Source organism: Amphimedon queenslandica, unplaced genomic scaffold (genome assembly GCF_000090795.2).
Source record: "Amphimedon queenslandica unplaced genomic scaffold, v1.1 AMPQUscaffold_13468, whole genome shotgun sequence".
Classification (NCBI taxonomy): Eukaryota; Metazoa; Porifera; class Demospongiae; order Haplosclerida; family Niphatidae; genus Amphimedon; species Amphimedon queenslandica.
This window is the reverse complement of record NW_003546296.1, coordinates 70,776-86,312: the sequence shown is the minus strand read 5'-3', so window position 1 is coordinate 86,312 and position 15,537 is coordinate 70,776. Positions and strand designations below refer to the sequence as shown.

The following is a 15,537-nucleotide window of genomic DNA, read 5'->3' as shown; positions in this document are numbered from 1 at the left end:
TGAAAAAAATTCAATTAAATGAATTATTATCTGTGACACATTGTGAAGGACATACAAGAGTGGAGAGTAATATGGATATGATGTGCATGTATTAATGTTACAAGTCCAATGGACTGGAACACCCTCTAACTGATTAATCCTAAATAATCCTCCATAAGTGATCCTACAGCAAACTAGAGAGAGAGAGAAAAGGAAGAAAGTAAAGAAAGATTATAGTTATGATTACTCTTCCATACAATATCATTAGCGTCAACTCTTGTACCAACTATCCGTACTCTTAAATAATTCCCCTCCTGAATCAGGACATCCTATTGGACAACAGTAATAAATGAACATGACAAAAATACATCAAAATACATCTATATAACCTACTTAGTAACATAACATTACTACTAATAATCATTTTATTATTTTTATTTATTTTATTTTTATTTTATTTTACTGATTCTGATGTTCTGTAACAATGAGGGGTTGAGTTGGGATCAAATTCCATCTCGGGCGGTATCGACTAAAAATAAAAATAAAATGATGATAAGTGAGACCTGATTGCTTCTTACGTGTCTTGAAATAAAGCAGGTTAGTGGCCCAATCTGGGTGAAGAGCCCTAACTAGAATAATAACAAAATGACATTGTTATCATACAATATACTGTAGCACTTTAATTTCAAGGAGCGGGACTTTTGTAAAATGTATAAAATGTTCTATTGCAAAAATAACTTTTACATGTTAGTGCCATGACTTTGAATATCGTCATACTAATTTGATTTCACAGCTGCACGCTAAATTGCTAATCTATGAAAACCCACAAAACTTTACACCTCAAAAGTAAAGTGCTATACGGTACTATTCCCCTTCATTTTAAAACCTTCTCTTACTTTATTAACTTGAATAACTAGTGCGTCCAGGACTTCCCCTTTAAAAGGTCTGAAAACAATCGCTTTGTACTTGACTGGGTAGAGCGCTACCCCTCTTCCTGTCTGCAGCATACCAAGACCAATATTGTCGATAGTTGTCACAGCTATCACAAAACCATGTCTAAGAAAGCAGTCACGTGATGTGTCACGTGACTGACTTACTTTCCAGTACAGGTCCCCTCCACTTCAGTGAACAGTTTCTTTTTTACTGTTTCTAATAAATTTGGGCCAAAGTAGCGAGGATGCAGTAAGATTTCATGCTCCAGAGGTATCTAATAATTATTATAAAAATAATAAGAACAATAATAATACTCTTACATGAAAAAACATGTTTCTTTAAATCAATCGATATAGTGACATAAGCCACACCTTTCACCACACCCACCAGACTTGAAATCATACACATACACGTGGGCAACATGGCGACAGTTTTCGGCCTCTCTCTTGGCAACCACCAGGGGGTTATATCTGTTTTTAAAGTAAGGGAGAGGTGAGGTTAGTATCTAGGATCTTCTTTTATTAGAACGGAAGGAGTGAAGTCCTAGCTAACGAATCTGGTGAGAGGGAAACCCCAATGCTAGTCACTTACAAGGACGACACCATTGTGAGCTAAGTCACGTGATCCAAACTAAGATATGTGCATCTGTCTTTGTCACAGTTGGTCGGTTCAGCTGCAAAAGGGGCATTATATAGAAACTTTCAGTATACAGCGATTGCAATGCCATCTCTACTGGGGACAGAGTAAGTGGAGCAGTTTTGATTGTTAAGAATTTTTTAATTAATTTTTTTAGTTTGAATGAAAATGAGGAGAAGAAAGTGTCTAATATTACGGTATTTTTATTAATTTACAGCCATTTAATCATTCATTTCTCAGATTATCAAGAAAGGCGGTAATATATGTTACAAGTTTGAAAGGGAAGGAAAGCCACGCCTAGTACCAGTTAAAGACACTTTGGGAAAAGTATTGGAACAATTAGCAGGTGATTCTTACAACTGAAAACCCAGTGTACATGTGACATATTAAAAGAAATAATTTGGTGTCAAGTTACTCTATGTGATGTCTGCATTTATAGCTACAGCAAGATCATGTGAGTCAGTCAGTTCTGGTAGTATCCACTGCGTACTATCAGTACCCATTCACTATGATACTGATCATGTATCACTTCTCAAGTAAGCTCTCAATATGTTGATAATTATACTGCCATGTTTTAATAGACAGTGTGTAGAGACTCATGGATTTACTGTCATATCGACCCCGCCCTCACCAATGTTATCAGTACTACCCTATGGTATGGTGATACATTCTATATCCACCTAATATGGACATATTGATGCATTCTCTTTGGTCTAAATTTATCACAAAATATTTCTATTATTATTACACTAGTATTACATGTGCATGTACATATTATTGAATACTTTCCTCATTTCTTTGCCAATGGCTTGGTTTCCATATTCATAACTACATATTCTGTTCTTTTAGGACTCGATAAGGATTCTTATACCGGTCATGTCCTTGTGTACGATGTCGGTGTCAACTCAATCAGTTTAACAGTGATAAGATTAATTAATGGACTAATGAAACTGGTAGGGACCCGTACCATTAATGGAGTGGGTGGGTATGACATTGATCAAGAACTGCTGTCTGTATTGAAGGATGAATGTAAAAGGTATGAAGGACTCTCATATTATCTTTTAATATAACTTTTCCTTCTCTCTCTCTCTCTCTCTCTTTTTCTTGATAGATATTTCCGTAAAGATGTCACAGGAGGTAAATATGCTGTTAATAAATTGTTAGCAGCTGCTGAGTCATTAAAGCAATCATTGACTAATCAGCAAACAGGACCAGTCTATGTGGAGTCACTCCATGATGGAATGGACTTCCAATGTAATGTAACAAGGTACCTACACTGTGAGTCTGTGGATCTGATACTTATTATGATGATAGGGGAAGATTTGAGGGGGTCTGTCAGTCAATATTCACTTCATTCCTGGACCCTATTCAAGGGTTCTTAAATTCACTTGGCTTAACTGGCTCCAATATAAATAAAGTCATTTTGATTGGTGGGACGTGCAAGATACCACGCCTACAGCAGCTGATGAAAGATGTTTTCTCGAGCAGTGAAGTGTATTATTTTATTTCGACGGATCATGTTGTGTCGTTGGGAGCTGCTTTAGAAGCATCTTATCATCAAGTCACTTCAGGTCTCTCCCTCTCCTCTACCATACCTGTCACTACTAATGACCTCTCCTTAACTGTAAGGGATCATCCTATACTTCTGCTTTATGTACAGTGTAAATGAGCCATTTTTTGAAAAATACCCAAGGCTATAGCCCATGGTTTTTTCAGAAAAATGGTTCCAAAATTAACCCAAATTTTTATTACATTTTCTGATACATATTGATGTCCTTATGCTGTGTAGCAAGTTTGAGGTGATTCTGACTTCAATTTTTCAGGTTATGGCTATTTTAAGAAAATGCCAAAATTCTGAAAAAATCCCTGTACTATAGCCCATGGTTTTTTCCGAAAAATAGCTCCGAACTCACTTCAAATTTTTATTACATTTTCTGATACATATTGATGTACTTATGCTACATAGCAAGTTTGAGGTGATTCCGACTTCAATTTTTTGAGTTACGGCCATTTTAAGAAAACACCAAAATTCTGAAAAATACCCTGTACTATAGCCCATGGTTTTTTCAAAAAATGGCCAAAAAATCACCCCCAATTTTTATTACATTTTCTGATACATATTGATGTCCTTATGCTGTGTAGCAAGTTTGAGCTGATTCCGACAAATAATTTTCGAGTTATGACCATTTTAAAAACTTGGCCAATTTTACATTTTCAATGATTTTATCATACCACCTGGTTTTAGTCATTCATTTTTTGCTATTTTGAAATTACACTTGTTAGTTTTCTAATTGTGTGACTCCAGCAAGTGTTGTGCTACTTGGAAAGCATACACCATTACCAGTTTGTAAAACTATTAATACTAAGATTGAAGTAAGTATCATTATTCTTACTTGATCATAATAGTTATTGCAATGACATTAGGTAAGTGAGCCTGGGAGACCTGTTATTATAGCCATCAAAGAGACTGCAGTGTTAGGAGAGGTATGTGATTTCTTTTAGTTAATTATTTTCTACATTTTTAAAGACAAAATGTCATTAATTGGTTATTATTATGCAGAGGAATTTGACAATTTTAAATGTGATAATAATGACTGCAATCAGTAGATGGTTGGTGATTTTGCAGTCAGTTATCATTAAAAGTGTGCAAAAAGGCATTTTATTTTGGTGATTTTAGAAATTCACTATAATTTAGGATAAAATCACCTACATGTATTTCCAGAATAAAACTCAATACATGTACATGCTACTTTAAAGGATTCAAGTTTAACTGTATATACATTCACTAGTTGGAAGTTCCTCCATTGGCTAGTGATGAGAATGGCAATGTCCTCAATTTTGAAGTTAAATTTTTATGGAAGTAAGCAACGACCTACCAATTATCAAGTAATTAATTATCATTAATTATTATGAATTAGTTCACGTGATGGATCGTTAAATGATCCATTACTAACAGTCAGAGAGGTGGGCTCTAATTGGAAATCTGAACTTTTACTTTCATGTAAAAATTAATTGCATTTTAATCTATTTATTATTATTATTATTATTATTATTATTTCTAATTATTGTTATTTTTATTTTTCAAAAGCCACACTTCCTTAGCAAGTTCAGTCACTCTTCTCATGCTTACATCCTTAAGTCTGTCCAGCTCCATCTGTAGCTCTTGTTTCTGAGTAGCCATTGCAACACAGAGTGAGTGGACTTCCTTATGATGGTCGTGTCTCTCTTTGTCCAACACTCCCAATAGCTTTGTTATATGTGCTTCAGTGCTCTGTATGTATAGAAAAAGAAATACATCTCTTTTGGTGAAATGTGCTTTTGATATAGGGTAATGATGATTTTTGCAGTAGCAATCGACACAATGTATATATCCACTTTTGGAATGGTTTTATCTTGTTCTTACTGCTAATAGTTGCTGTGATTCTTGTCTTTCCATTTGCAATGCTTCTTCACTTTTTCTTAATTTCTTTTGCTGCATTTTCAAAGCTTTTCTTAGCTCAGGAAGCTCCAACCTATACAGTCTCAAATGAGAAAAGGTGTATGGTTCCTGTTATACCTTGAGGACTGCAATTCCTTCTCAAATCCACTCAGTTGATTAGACAGTTCATCCCTCAACCTGTTTAACTGGTTTTCCTATTATATCATTTATATGTGCATAACAGGTTGGACAGGTCGCCCTAACCTGTTTCTTGATGATCCCGTCTCTTTGTATCACTTGGTTTCTCATATCCTTTAACTCTGCCTCTTTCTCTTCTAGCAGAATCTTCAATCGTTTCTTTACTCTCTCTTCCACTATGCCATTTATTTCTGTGTCTCTTTTCTCTTCTTCTCCTTTGATTGTTTTTGATTCTAGTGTTACTTTTCTTTTCAATGCCAGCAGGGTTGTCCTTGTCTTTGACTGTTTCTCTTCCAGTTTTTCTAATGTTCTGATAAGTTTGTTGTTTTCAGCAATCAATGCATCGTTTTTCTCATTTCTTTTTAATAAAACTTCTTGCAACTGTTGTGAAGAAATACCAATAATACCCTCTAGTCTATCTTACTCAACACAAGTTATAATCTTACACAATTACTTCATAGCATGCAGTGTTAATGCACTTGCAGTGTTGTGTTAATTGCAAGAATTAGCAGCATCAAGTAGAGCTGGATTAAAAAGTCTTACTCTTTTGTTCTCTCTCTTTTCTTTCTGGTATTGCAATTGAATGTAGCTCAGTTGCTCCTGGAGTTCATCGATCCATTTCTTGTGTTCATGCCTTTCTCTTTGACAGTCCTCGCTTGTTCTTTCTACCCTGTCTCTCAAAGAGCTGATGAGTTCTCTCTCCATTGCAAGTTCAGTCCTCAATACTGCTAGTTCTTTGATCTCTCCTTTTCTCAATGCATTAGCTTCTTTCTCGTTGGTTTTGTCTTCACTTGTCTTGCTACCTTTTACTTGCTCCTATTGATAATGGAGTTTTCAAATTCAAACTAATCCCGCCTAACTTCTAATGATACTATTTTCTCTTCAAGAGCCTGTTTCTCGGATACCATGAGGTCCAGTAGACTGTTGACCTATCATTGCAAAGAAAAACCTAAGAAGAAGCTCCTCACTCTCTTTACCTCGTCTAGCATGTTAGATTTCTCCAGCAGAGCAGCTTTACCAGCTCCGCCTGCAATAGCTCCTGCAGCAAGAACAGACATTTTTAATTTAATGAAGCCACGCCTACCCAGTATTTAATGAGCCACGCCTATAAATGTCTTCTCACCATAAAGTTCTGTTAGGTGTATCGGGAAGTGTAGCTGCTGTCAAAGTTCCTGAAATAGTAGAGAGACTGAAATCTTTTGAGGTATGTCTCATGCATTATTTGAGATCATACTGTGTCTCTTTTCTCTCTCCAGATAGATATTAAAGTGATTGCTACTGATTCCTCTCTTCATTTCTTTGATCACAGCAGTTTACCAGTTCAAGTGTACACTGATAAAGATGAGTGGGTACGTGTAGTGCATCTGTAGCTCTACTGCAAACTGCTCAATGTATAAACTAAAAGATTGAACTTATTTATCTTTTTTTTCAGTAGATATGGAAACAAGGTGATCCTGTACTACATATAGAAGTATGAATGAGCACACTAACCCATCATGACTTCCATGATTTTTATCATGTACTGATAGTTAAGGAAGTGGGCAGAGCTCATGGTCATAGCTCCCTTGAGTGCTAATACAATGGGAAAGATTGCAAATGGGCTCTGTGATAATCTACTGGTAGGTACTAGGCAACATGTTGCTAGGAACATTTGTGGTTACTAGTGCTGGATTAACATTGCTGCTTTCAAATGGCAATGGCTATCTAAATTAAAAATTATAATGCATTGATAATTAATATTCATGTTTAAATTTTAAAATCAGTAGAGGGGTTTTTATTTAAACCCCATCCAAAAAATTTTTTATACTTTAGGATGTACTTTTGCTTTTTTTTTGCTTTGATAATGGATATATAGCTTCCCAGGTTTTATAGGCTGGTAATTGTAAAAGGTCTCATGGGTTGTCTGACTCTGTGGTTAACAGCCACGTCCTTATGTAAACAATGATTGTCATCATGACGTATTCTCTCCTTCATTAATTAATTAGACCTGTGTGTTGAGGGCGTGGGACTCCAATAGACCCCTCCTCTATTGTCCTGCAATGAACACACTGATGTGGGAGAACCCCATTACTTCAAGGCATCTCACAGTTCTACAGGATTTGAAATACATTCAAGTACCACCTGTAGTCAAGACATTAGCCTGTGGGGACACTGGTAATGAATAATAATGATGATTTTGGCTCTTGTTAGCAGCTGTTTCCTCTAGGTATCGGTGCAATGGCTAGTGTCGATGAGATTGTTTCACAAGTACTACGACATCTTCCCCCACCCACTCATACTGACCACACCCATCAATCAAAATAATACTTTTATGACGTCAAGAGATTATTAATAATGATTTTGATGAATTATTAATAGTTATAAATCACAAACAGATCTCATTCGAAACCTGTCAATACTAATGTCACGTGATTGTTCATTTCTTGCGACCTTTTTTACCACTCGTCTTCGTTTTGCTTGAGGAGGGTGTGTCACTCTGTTGCCATGGCAATGGATGACGCCTGTACCAAGGCCACGGAGCCAAAACTAGCTAAAAATGAAATTCGTACAAGTTGAGTCTTTTACAATTCTCTCTCGCTCACTATTGCTGCCAAAACAAATCCAGCCAGTATAATGTATACCGTTTGATCAAACTGTTGGATTATGTATCCCCAGATCAAACCAACCACCTGGAGACGAGAGAGAGAGAGTTAAGAGAGATAAAGATAAACTGCAATTAAATTTAATAATTTACATTATTGATACTTTATATTGAAAAGGAACTGAACAATTTCCCAGAAAAATTCATATCCGAGTAACCCAACAAAATTTTAATGCAATATATTATCTTACACTAAAGAGAATAATAACATAATGATAGATTTTTTCCGCTAGTCTTTGTCCTTCATAATCCTGCAATAAAGTGAACATTAGTTTTTAATGTACGTGTAAGGAATCTATTACCAGGTGAGGGACTTGCTTCTTTATCCAGTCTAAAAGTGAATAAAAACGACCAGTTATAGCCTCCATGTTCTATGAATATCTAATGAGGTGTCAATTAAAATGAGCCACGCCCTTTTGCAGAATCCAAAATAATTAGCTCCACCTATTCCACATAACTTGATTGGAGCGAAGCATGAGGACTTGCTTAATGTTGCTGCTTTCTTTGCTACTAGTCTCTCTCCTTCTCTCCCTCTCTCTCGGAGAGAAAGAAACACCCTACGAGGTGTTGGGTGTCTCAATAACTGCTGATAAACTACAAATAAAGAAAGCTTATTCTAAACTTGCCAGAAAATGGTGAGAAAGGGGAGAGAACAACATTGTATTCTCCCTCCTCTCTTTTTAAATAGGCATCCAGATAAAAATAGGAGCCCTGAAGCTTCCGATAAAATGGCAAGAATCAACTGGGCCTACAAGGTTGGACTTTAATAATAATTATCAAAACATTTTGTGTTTCTTTACTTAGATATTGCATAATGATGACAAAAGACGTCGGTACGATATCTTAGGGGAGGAGTCTGATGATGCCCCGCCCTCCAATAAACCAGACACTCGTAATTACTTGACTCCGACAGACAGTGTCAGCAGTATGCAGTTTATGAATCACCTCAAATCATATTCGAAGAAACGTCCTTATCTCATTTATTATTATCACGACTTTTGCCCCGCCTGTTTGTCGTGGACGGAAAAATGGGAGGAGCTTCGTACGGTAATGAAACAACAAAATATATTCCTCCAAAAAATTATAATATTTTTGTAGGATTTTTTAAGGCTTGGTCTTGGTACCGCTAGCATTCAAGTTATCATTAGTACTCAAGCAACTCAGTTCTCGAGGGTGCAGCTGAATAAAGTACCCGCTCTTGGCCTGTTAGTGGACGAAGAGGTTCACCTTTATACTGGGGCAGGTATCAACATGGAGGACGTGAAGGAATTTGTGAATCCACTGGTTAGGGTGAAAGTTAATGAGGTATGCAGGTGTAGGTAGTTTATGTAGCTTATGGTGTAGTTATGTGGAAACTATGTATCCTGTATCAATATTTTAAATAATCTAATAATAATTCAATTTCAAGTAATGCATTGTGTTTTCAGGTTGTGTCTTCTGATTTTCTTTACGGTGGTAATGTCTCTCGTATCACTAACAATAAACCAGTTGTCTTGCTGGCCTCAGTTCACCCTAGTCCCTCACTCAGTTATAAACTCATTGCACTTAAGCTTCAGTCTTTCTGCGATTTCTATTTCCTTTCGTCATCTCGGTCTTCACAAGAACTCTTGGACGATTTGAGGATCGAGAGAGACGGGAGAGCACTATTCATTTATAAAGATATATCAGAGCAGCCTCACTTTATACTCAATGTAAGCTTACATCAAGATTAACAATAGCTCAATGAATAATGTCTTTTCTATAATGTCAACTAACATTCAATTATATGCTTTGTACATTCACACAGTCAATAGATTCAAAAGGAGCAGTTACAGCTGCTATTGATGAGAACAAGTTGCTATTGTTACCAAGGGTCTCTTCTCCTCTCTTCTTTGATACAATATGTCCTTTTGGACCTCATGCAAGGTAATCCAGCTGTACTTCTATTGCTAACATTAAACCTCATTCAATGCTTCTATATGTAACACATTGTTCATACACTTACAATGGGCTGTATAGTACTGAAGGGTATGTCATCAAAAAATGGTTAGGAGAGAATTCTTCATTTTTATACTATTCCCTGATACATATACATGTTTTTATGTTGTGTTTCAAATTTGAGCTGATTCCAATCAAAATTGGATTTTTTACGAATTTTTAAAGTTGCTCCAAAATCGGATAAAAGTCCCTGTACTATAGTACATGGCCTCGGGCCAAATTTTGCCAAAAATGAAAAGTAGAAAATTCTCAATTTTTATAACATTCCCTGATACATATACATGTTCTTATGTTGTGTTTCCAGTTTGAGCTGAGTCCAATCAAAATTGGATTTTTTATGACTTTTTAAAGTTGCTCCAAAACTGATCAAAAGTCCCTGTACTTATAGTACATGATTTATCATTCACTCTTGATACGATAAACCATCATCATGTGTTTGACTCAACTGTTCTATTTTTAGATTGTGTCTATTATTAGTAGCAAATGGAGTGTCCCAATACACTGATCCTCTTACTAACTCCTTCAGACAGCTGGCATACGAATGGAAGGATAAGGATGTTAGTATGGGGTACTTTGATATCAACAGGCAAACCAGTTTGTCAAACAAATTTTCTTCGTCAGTCGAGTCTTCTTTAAAGAAATGTAACAATGGATACTCATCCAGAACTGTTAGTGAATGATATTATAATGATAATATTATAATAATTAATATTTAAAATGGAACAAATGGGTTTTTTGCTTGTCACAGATTTTGTGACAAGCAAAGAACCCATTAGTTCCATTGTCACAAAATCCGTGACAAGCAAAAACCCATTAGTTCCATTGTCACGAAATCCGTGACAAGCAAAAACTTATTTGACTGTTGCTTCTTTTCTTGTGCTGCAGATTCTAGTCCTCCACAGGGAGAAAGCTGACAAGGCTCACTATAAACTATTTCATAATTACTGTGGAGAGGACAATAAGGAACTGGAGGAGATTTTATCACTTGGGGACAGGACCTTGAACAAGCTAATGGTCCTAGACCCAGTGGAAGACGAGAGTATCACCTTTTGGAGTCAATTAATTGACGCATTACCAAGAGTGTGGTATGTGTTGTACATTAGCAAAATAAACAAACTTATAAATATTAACATAAATATTTAATAGACCATAAACGGTTTTCATGGTGTATTAAATTTTGCTGAGCCATCCGCCATTTGCAAAATTTAGTGAATTTAAAATTTAATGCACACAAAATTAATGTTATTTTTTAATTTTTTGTACATTCCCTACGTTTAGGGAGAAGACTATGGCGATATTCCTCCTCCCATTTCCCCTCTTCATTCTCTCCTGCTATCTTTATTACTTTAATGACACTAGGCCTCAAGGAGGAAATCAGCAGCTGCAACAAAACTACGGACAAAGAACTCAAGAATCACATCACTCACAACAGCAAAGAGATCAGCAGCAAAGAGATGAACAGCAAGGAGATGAACAGCAAGGAGATCAGCAGCAAGGGGATCAGCAGCAAAGAGATCAGCAGCAAAGAGATGAACAGCAAGGAGATGAACAGCAAGGAGATCAGCAGCAAGGGGATCAGCAGCAAAGAGATCAGCAGCAAAGAGATGAACAGCAAAGAGATGAACAACAAGGAGATCAGCAGCAAGGAGGCCAGTTGCAAAAAGTTGGCCAGCTGGAAAGACATCAAATTGAAGGAGGCCAGCAAGAAGGAAACCAGTTTCCTGAACAAAGTAAAGAGAAGAAGCAAGAAGAGATTCTTGCACAAGATGATGATGATAATGATGATGGCAAAAAGCCAAAAGGAAATGACAAAGAGTTGACAAATGAGAAAAAGGTTGAACCAACAGTAGATAATGGACCAGGAAAAGATAGTTCTACTAATAGTAAAAGTGTTCGAAAGCGTCACTAACATAACATGTAGATAAAGAGAGAGAGGGAGAGAGAAAAGATGAAAATATAATTTTTGTTCATTACATTTATAATCTTCATCACCTAATTAATTGAATTAATTAATAAAATTAATTAATACTGAAAATAAAAAATGAGTGATCAAAGGGTTAATAATTACAAGTAGTAATGTCCCGCCAACAACTAGACACTCTTGTCTCTGAAGTAAGTTCTTCCTCTTTCTTCATTTATTTCTGTTTGTAGTATCTCAGAGAGCAAGGACTCAACTCAACTTTACAATCATTCCTAGACGAGTCTCGTCAAAAGGGAAGAGACTTACCTTTACTGCCCCACCACTCCTCGTCCTGGACTAACAATGATGACGAAAAACAGGAAACTAGACTACAGATACAAGTATTGATCACAAAATAATCACATAATATTATATAAATGTTCAATTTTATAATCTACAAAATTAAATACACGTACCATTAAAATTTGAGATGCCTCTCTCAAAATAGGTTTATGTATATGTATTGTTTTATTTTTTTCTAATTTGCTGTATATCATGAAGTTTCTTTCTCTCTAGTCAGACATGTTGGTCTCGTTTGAATGTGGTGAGCGTGACGCTTTCTTTGAACTATGGCAACAGGCCGTACCCATCGCCATATATGGAAGTGACCACGCCTACCAGAACCTGGAGTTCTATCTCTCCCTTTACTTTACAATATATCCTTTCAGATACGAGGTGAGCAGTTATTAATAGCTGGAGTACTTTATGATACTTTAATCAATGCTCATGTGACTATCTGTCATGTGATTATCGTCCTGTTAGGTAGGAGACAGACAAGGTGCCCTGAGGTATTTCCAGTCTTATCTCAACTCGAGAGGTGATCTATTGGCTCAAGCTCCTGACCTCACGGTTTATTGTGCCCTCCCTTACATTCCTGACCCCTCAACCCACTCCTCATTTCAACACCTCTTCACTGTACGCTAGTGTGACTTTAATTTCTAGATAAAGATCTCTTTTCTCTCCCCTCTTCTCTCTCTCCCCTCCTCTCTCTCTCCCCTTCTCTCTCTCTCTCCCCTCCTCTCTCTCTTCCCTCCTCTCTCTCTCCCCTCCTCTCTCTCTCCCCTCCTCTCTCTCTCTCCCCTCCTCTCTCTCTCTCTATCCAGGAGTCTTGGAATAAAGAGTTACGTTCTCGGTTGGAGCATTTTCTTGACTTTTCTCTCCTAGGACATGCCACGCCTACCAAGCCCCGCCCTTCTCTTCTTGATCTCTTTAAACAGCAGCAACAAGTAGGACATTACTACTACACGTACATGATGAATTATTAAATTAATGAATTATTATTGAATTAACTTTAAACTATGTATAACTACCTGTATTATGTACATGTACATGTACCTACCACATGTGCATGTACATGTATATACATGTACATCAATTTCTCCTCACATCTGTCGTTACTCCATTGTCATGTGTTATTGGATTAGGGATCGGCTGGTTCTGATGTTATCGTATTAAAGAAAAGATTAGAAGAATTACAGTCGAGCTATGAAGCAGTTGCCAGCATTGCAATTGAATTAGTCGAAGCACTAGAGAGTTCTATATCAGGAAATACAGTAATATAAAATCATTTATGGGACGTGGTCTTTAATTTCTTGCTCTTCTCTCTCTCTTTAGCTCAGTACTGATTACATTGAGGATATGTGTTCGCGATTGTTCCAACTCTCGGGTCCTTTTCAAGTTCCTCCCACAAATCCCGAAAACCAACCCGTATCTAATTTGCGGGCGTCTGTTGTCTCCTTGAGACAGAGGTGGGCATGTCTGACCCCGCCCATTAATTATCTTTTTTGTAGTATGCAGACTCCGTTGTTTCCAGCTGGAGTTCCTCCTAGCATTCCTGAGAGATATTCTTCATTGAATTACGGACAAGTTAAAGTTGATCTCCTATCACTTCCTAGTGTTAATAGATGTGCTTTATTGCAGGCACTGAGATGGGTAGGCCTACCACTTTATTATTAATAGAGAGAATATTTTAGAGATAATTCCCTGAATTTTATTGTTTTTATGTTGTGTAGAAAGTTTGAGCTGATTCTGATCAAAATTGTATTTTTTACGAATTTTTAAAGTTGCTCAAAATCGGATAAAAGTCCCTGTACTATAGTACAGGGATTTTGGCTTAATTATGATAAAAAATGAAAAAAGTAGAGAATTCTCAATTGTTCTCTTCCAGAGGCTCACCCATTCAGTCCCTGGCCCACAGAGAGAGGCTGTCATCAAAGAATACTTACAACACGATCTACTTTCACTTAGGACGGACCTCAACTTCACTGCAGTACGTGCATGTACATGTATAGCTATTATTGTCCATCCTCTTAATTATTGTTAAATTCTTTATCTTTTAATTTCTCCTCTCTCTTTTTCTCTCTCCCTCGTCTTTGGTAGACATTATTATCATCAGATCTGAGGGTAAAGGAGAGTTTCTGCCGATTATTGAACAGTTTCTCTTCTTTGAGACAAGGGAGGGACTACCTCCAGTACAGTCAACACTTTGTTCATTCTCTCTGTGTGTTACTAATGTCACTCAAAGAGGACGACCATCTTTTAAAGAACTTATTGGGAACCGTACAAAAACTAAGCCTAAGGTACTATACAGATACACAGTACAGGCAGGGCTGCCAATAGGGGGGGCGGCAGGGGGGGCGGCAGGTGGGGCATTTCGCCCCGGGCCCCCAATCAAAGGGGGGCCCCCCAAGGCCCTGGTCAGTAGTAAAGTATGTATAGTTTTTTTTACAGAAAAAGATCAAAGAATCATGACAACTCTTTTAAGTTAACTCTTGCTGGGCCATTTTGTTAATCACTGTTATTAGTAAGGGGGCGATTTGTATTAGTAGGACCCCTTCAAAGTTTTTGCCCTGGGCCCCTTATAGCCTATTGGCGGCTCTGAGTACAGGTACATATAAATACATGTACATGTACATTTCTGTATGATACTGTATTGCAGAGGTTTAGCATAGGTCAGGATTATGTAATTGATTTATACATGTACATATCAGTGTATTATTATTTATTACTATTATTATTATTTATTATTTATTATTATTATTATTATTATTATTATTATTATTATTATTATTATTATTATTACTAGGCGTCCACTCCAGTCTCACATGATATCCATTGGGTTAATAAAATGGACGGTGGAGCAGTTGAGTGACGTTGACAAGATGTCTGACTATGTTCTGAGATATTCACTTGCTCTTTTCATGAACCTTTGTCTTAGGAAGGAGGGTGAGAGAGAGAGGGGGGAAACTCGCCTAACTTATATTGGTAGAGTTTATGCATTAGTAGAAGCATCAGTTTTAGTAGAAGCATCAGTTTTAATAGAAGCATCAGTTTTAATAGAAGCATCGGTTGTATAATTTTTTCTTTTCAAGTGATTAGTAATGTACATGTATCTGGGGCTGGGGACAAAATCATTTTGATTGAAGTTATATTCACTAATTAAGTTTGGTCAGAAGATGGGAGGAGTACACATGTCGCTTTAGTGAACTATCATTATTATTTTTTATTGTTGAGTTATATTTTGTATGTCTTAACTCATGAATATTTCTGTCCTCAGGTAAGCAGCAGTGTGTCTCACTTCTACCAGTTCCACTTCATGTTCTCAGCGACATCATTGAGCATGAGAACACTGAAGTAATGATTAATACACACAACAAATATTTTTATTGCATTTTCTGATACATATTGATGTTCTTATGCTGTGTAGCAGATGTGAGGTGATTCCGACTTCAATTTTTTGAGTTATGGCCATTTAAAGAAAGCACCAAAAATCTGAAAAATTGTACTATAGCCCAT

The 15,537-nt window shown here is 36.6% G+C and overlaps 7 protein-coding genes across 8 annotated transcripts in view; 4 read left to right on the top strand and 3 right to left on the bottom strand.

Moving 5' to 3' along the window:
* Positions 1 to 9: 9 nt before the first annotated feature.
* On the bottom strand, positions 10 to 1,305 carry LOC100633337 (DNA-directed RNA polymerase II subunit RPB7-like). The gene is made up of 7 exons (XM_003385247.3): positions 1,233 to 1,305; positions 1,077 to 1,186; positions 876 to 1,035; positions 558 to 608; positions 443 to 508; positions 237 to 308; positions 10 to 173 (listed from the first exon to the last, which is right to left on the bottom strand). The coding sequence occupies exons 1-7, from the start codon at positions 1,242 to 1,244 to the stop codon at positions 126 to 128; spliced, it is 519 nt and encodes a 172-aa protein (XP_003385295.1). The 5' UTR covers positions 1,245 to 1,305; the 3' UTR covers positions 10 to 125.
* LOC100636743 (heat shock 70 kDa protein 14-like) lies at positions 1,296 to 4,605 on the top strand. Its single transcript, XM_003385274.2, has 14 exons — positions 1,296 to 1,393; positions 1,438 to 1,518; positions 1,573 to 1,655; positions 1,706 to 1,745; positions 1,789 to 1,894; positions 1,988 to 2,084; positions 2,130 to 2,203; positions 2,398 to 2,584; positions 2,660 to 2,815; positions 2,863 to 3,172; positions 3,832 to 3,921; positions 3,973 to 4,032; positions 4,338 to 4,408; positions 4,467 to 4,605. The coding sequence occupies exons 1-14, from the start codon at positions 1,334 to 1,336 to the stop codon at positions 4,558 to 4,560; spliced, it is 1,509 nt and encodes a 502-aa protein (XP_003385322.2). The 5' UTR covers positions 1,296 to 1,333; the 3' UTR covers positions 4,561 to 4,605.
* Position 4,606: 1 nt separating this feature from the next.
* LOC109580978 (myosin-11-like) lies at positions 4,607 to 6,244 on the bottom strand. Its single transcript, XM_019994624.1, has 7 exons — positions 6,142 to 6,244; positions 6,025 to 6,093; positions 5,708 to 5,980; positions 5,231 to 5,545; positions 5,105 to 5,181; positions 4,952 to 5,060; positions 4,607 to 4,819 (listed from the first exon to the last, which is right to left on the bottom strand). Exons 1-7 carry the CDS (start codon positions 6,220 to 6,222, stop codon positions 4,607 to 4,609), a joined length of 1,137 nt encoding a protein of 378 aa, XP_019850183.1. The 5' UTR covers positions 6,223 to 6,244.
* A 6-nt stretch (positions 6,245 to 6,250) lies between these two features.
* Positions 6,251 to 7,552, top strand: LOC100633081 (phosphopantothenoylcysteine decarboxylase-like). Its single transcript, XM_003385245.2, has 6 exons — positions 6,251 to 6,368; positions 6,421 to 6,513; positions 6,600 to 6,635; positions 6,694 to 6,783; positions 7,150 to 7,318; positions 7,371 to 7,552. Exons 1-6 carry the CDS (start codon positions 6,276 to 6,278, stop codon positions 7,466 to 7,468), a joined length of 579 nt encoding a protein of 192 aa, XP_003385293.1. The 5' UTR covers positions 6,251 to 6,275; the 3' UTR covers positions 7,469 to 7,552.
* On the bottom strand, positions 7,469 to 8,205 carry LOC100633208 (signal peptidase complex subunit 1-like). Its single transcript, XM_003385246.3, has 4 exons — positions 8,108 to 8,205; positions 7,997 to 8,056; positions 7,747 to 7,833; positions 7,469 to 7,694 (listed from the first exon to the last, which is right to left on the bottom strand). The coding sequence occupies exons 1-4, from the start codon at positions 8,171 to 8,173 to the stop codon at positions 7,581 to 7,583; spliced, it is 327 nt and encodes a 108-aa protein (XP_003385294.1). The 5' UTR covers positions 8,174 to 8,205; the 3' UTR covers positions 7,469 to 7,580.
* Positions 8,206 to 8,257: 52 nt separating this feature from the next.
* On the top strand, positions 8,258 to 11,778 carry LOC100636617 (dnaJ homolog subfamily C member 16-like). 2 transcript variants are annotated; one of them, XM_019994619.1, is made up of 10 exons: positions 8,258 to 8,440; positions 8,494 to 8,560; positions 8,610 to 8,852; positions 8,904 to 9,110; positions 9,233 to 9,496; positions 9,592 to 9,710; positions 10,243 to 10,450; positions 10,668 to 10,867; positions 11,061 to 11,221; positions 11,297 to 11,778. In XM_019994619.1, the coding sequence occupies exons 1-10, from the start codon at positions 8,280 to 8,282 to the stop codon at positions 11,689 to 11,691; spliced, it is 2,025 nt and encodes a 674-aa protein (XP_019850178.1). In that variant the 5' UTR covers positions 8,258 to 8,279; the 3' UTR covers positions 11,692 to 11,778. The 2 variants fall into 2 exon arrangements, with proteins under 2 accessions (XP_019850178.1, XP_003385321.1); XM_003385273.3 differs by having other exon boundaries at positions 11,061 to 11,778.
* Positions 11,779 to 11,816: 38 nt separating this feature from the next.
* The window catches only part of LOC100636490 (lisH domain-containing protein ARMC9-like), a 6,116-nt gene continuing 2,395 nt past the window's right edge, over positions 11,817 to 15,537 (top strand). The window contains exons 1-12 of the mRNA XM_011404584.2: positions 11,817 to 11,894; positions 11,934 to 12,083; positions 12,259 to 12,417; positions 12,505 to 12,657; positions 12,846 to 12,968; positions 13,167 to 13,295; positions 13,357 to 13,490; positions 13,533 to 13,674; positions 13,910 to 14,011; positions 14,122 to 14,321; positions 14,828 to 14,967; positions 15,299 to 15,375. Of these exons, the coding sequence (XP_011402886.1) occupies positions 11,859 to 11,894; positions 11,934 to 12,083; positions 12,259 to 12,417; positions 12,505 to 12,657; positions 12,846 to 12,968; positions 13,167 to 13,295; positions 13,357 to 13,490; positions 13,533 to 13,674; positions 13,910 to 14,011; positions 14,122 to 14,321; positions 14,828 to 14,967; positions 15,299 to 15,375 (1,545 nt within the window). The 5' untranslated portion in view covers positions 11,817 to 11,858. The remainder of the gene's footprint in view (positions 11,895 to 11,933; positions 12,084 to 12,258; positions 12,418 to 12,504; positions 12,658 to 12,845; positions 12,969 to 13,166; positions 13,296 to 13,356; positions 13,491 to 13,532; positions 13,675 to 13,909; positions 14,012 to 14,121; positions 14,322 to 14,827; positions 14,968 to 15,298; positions 15,376 to 15,537) is intronic.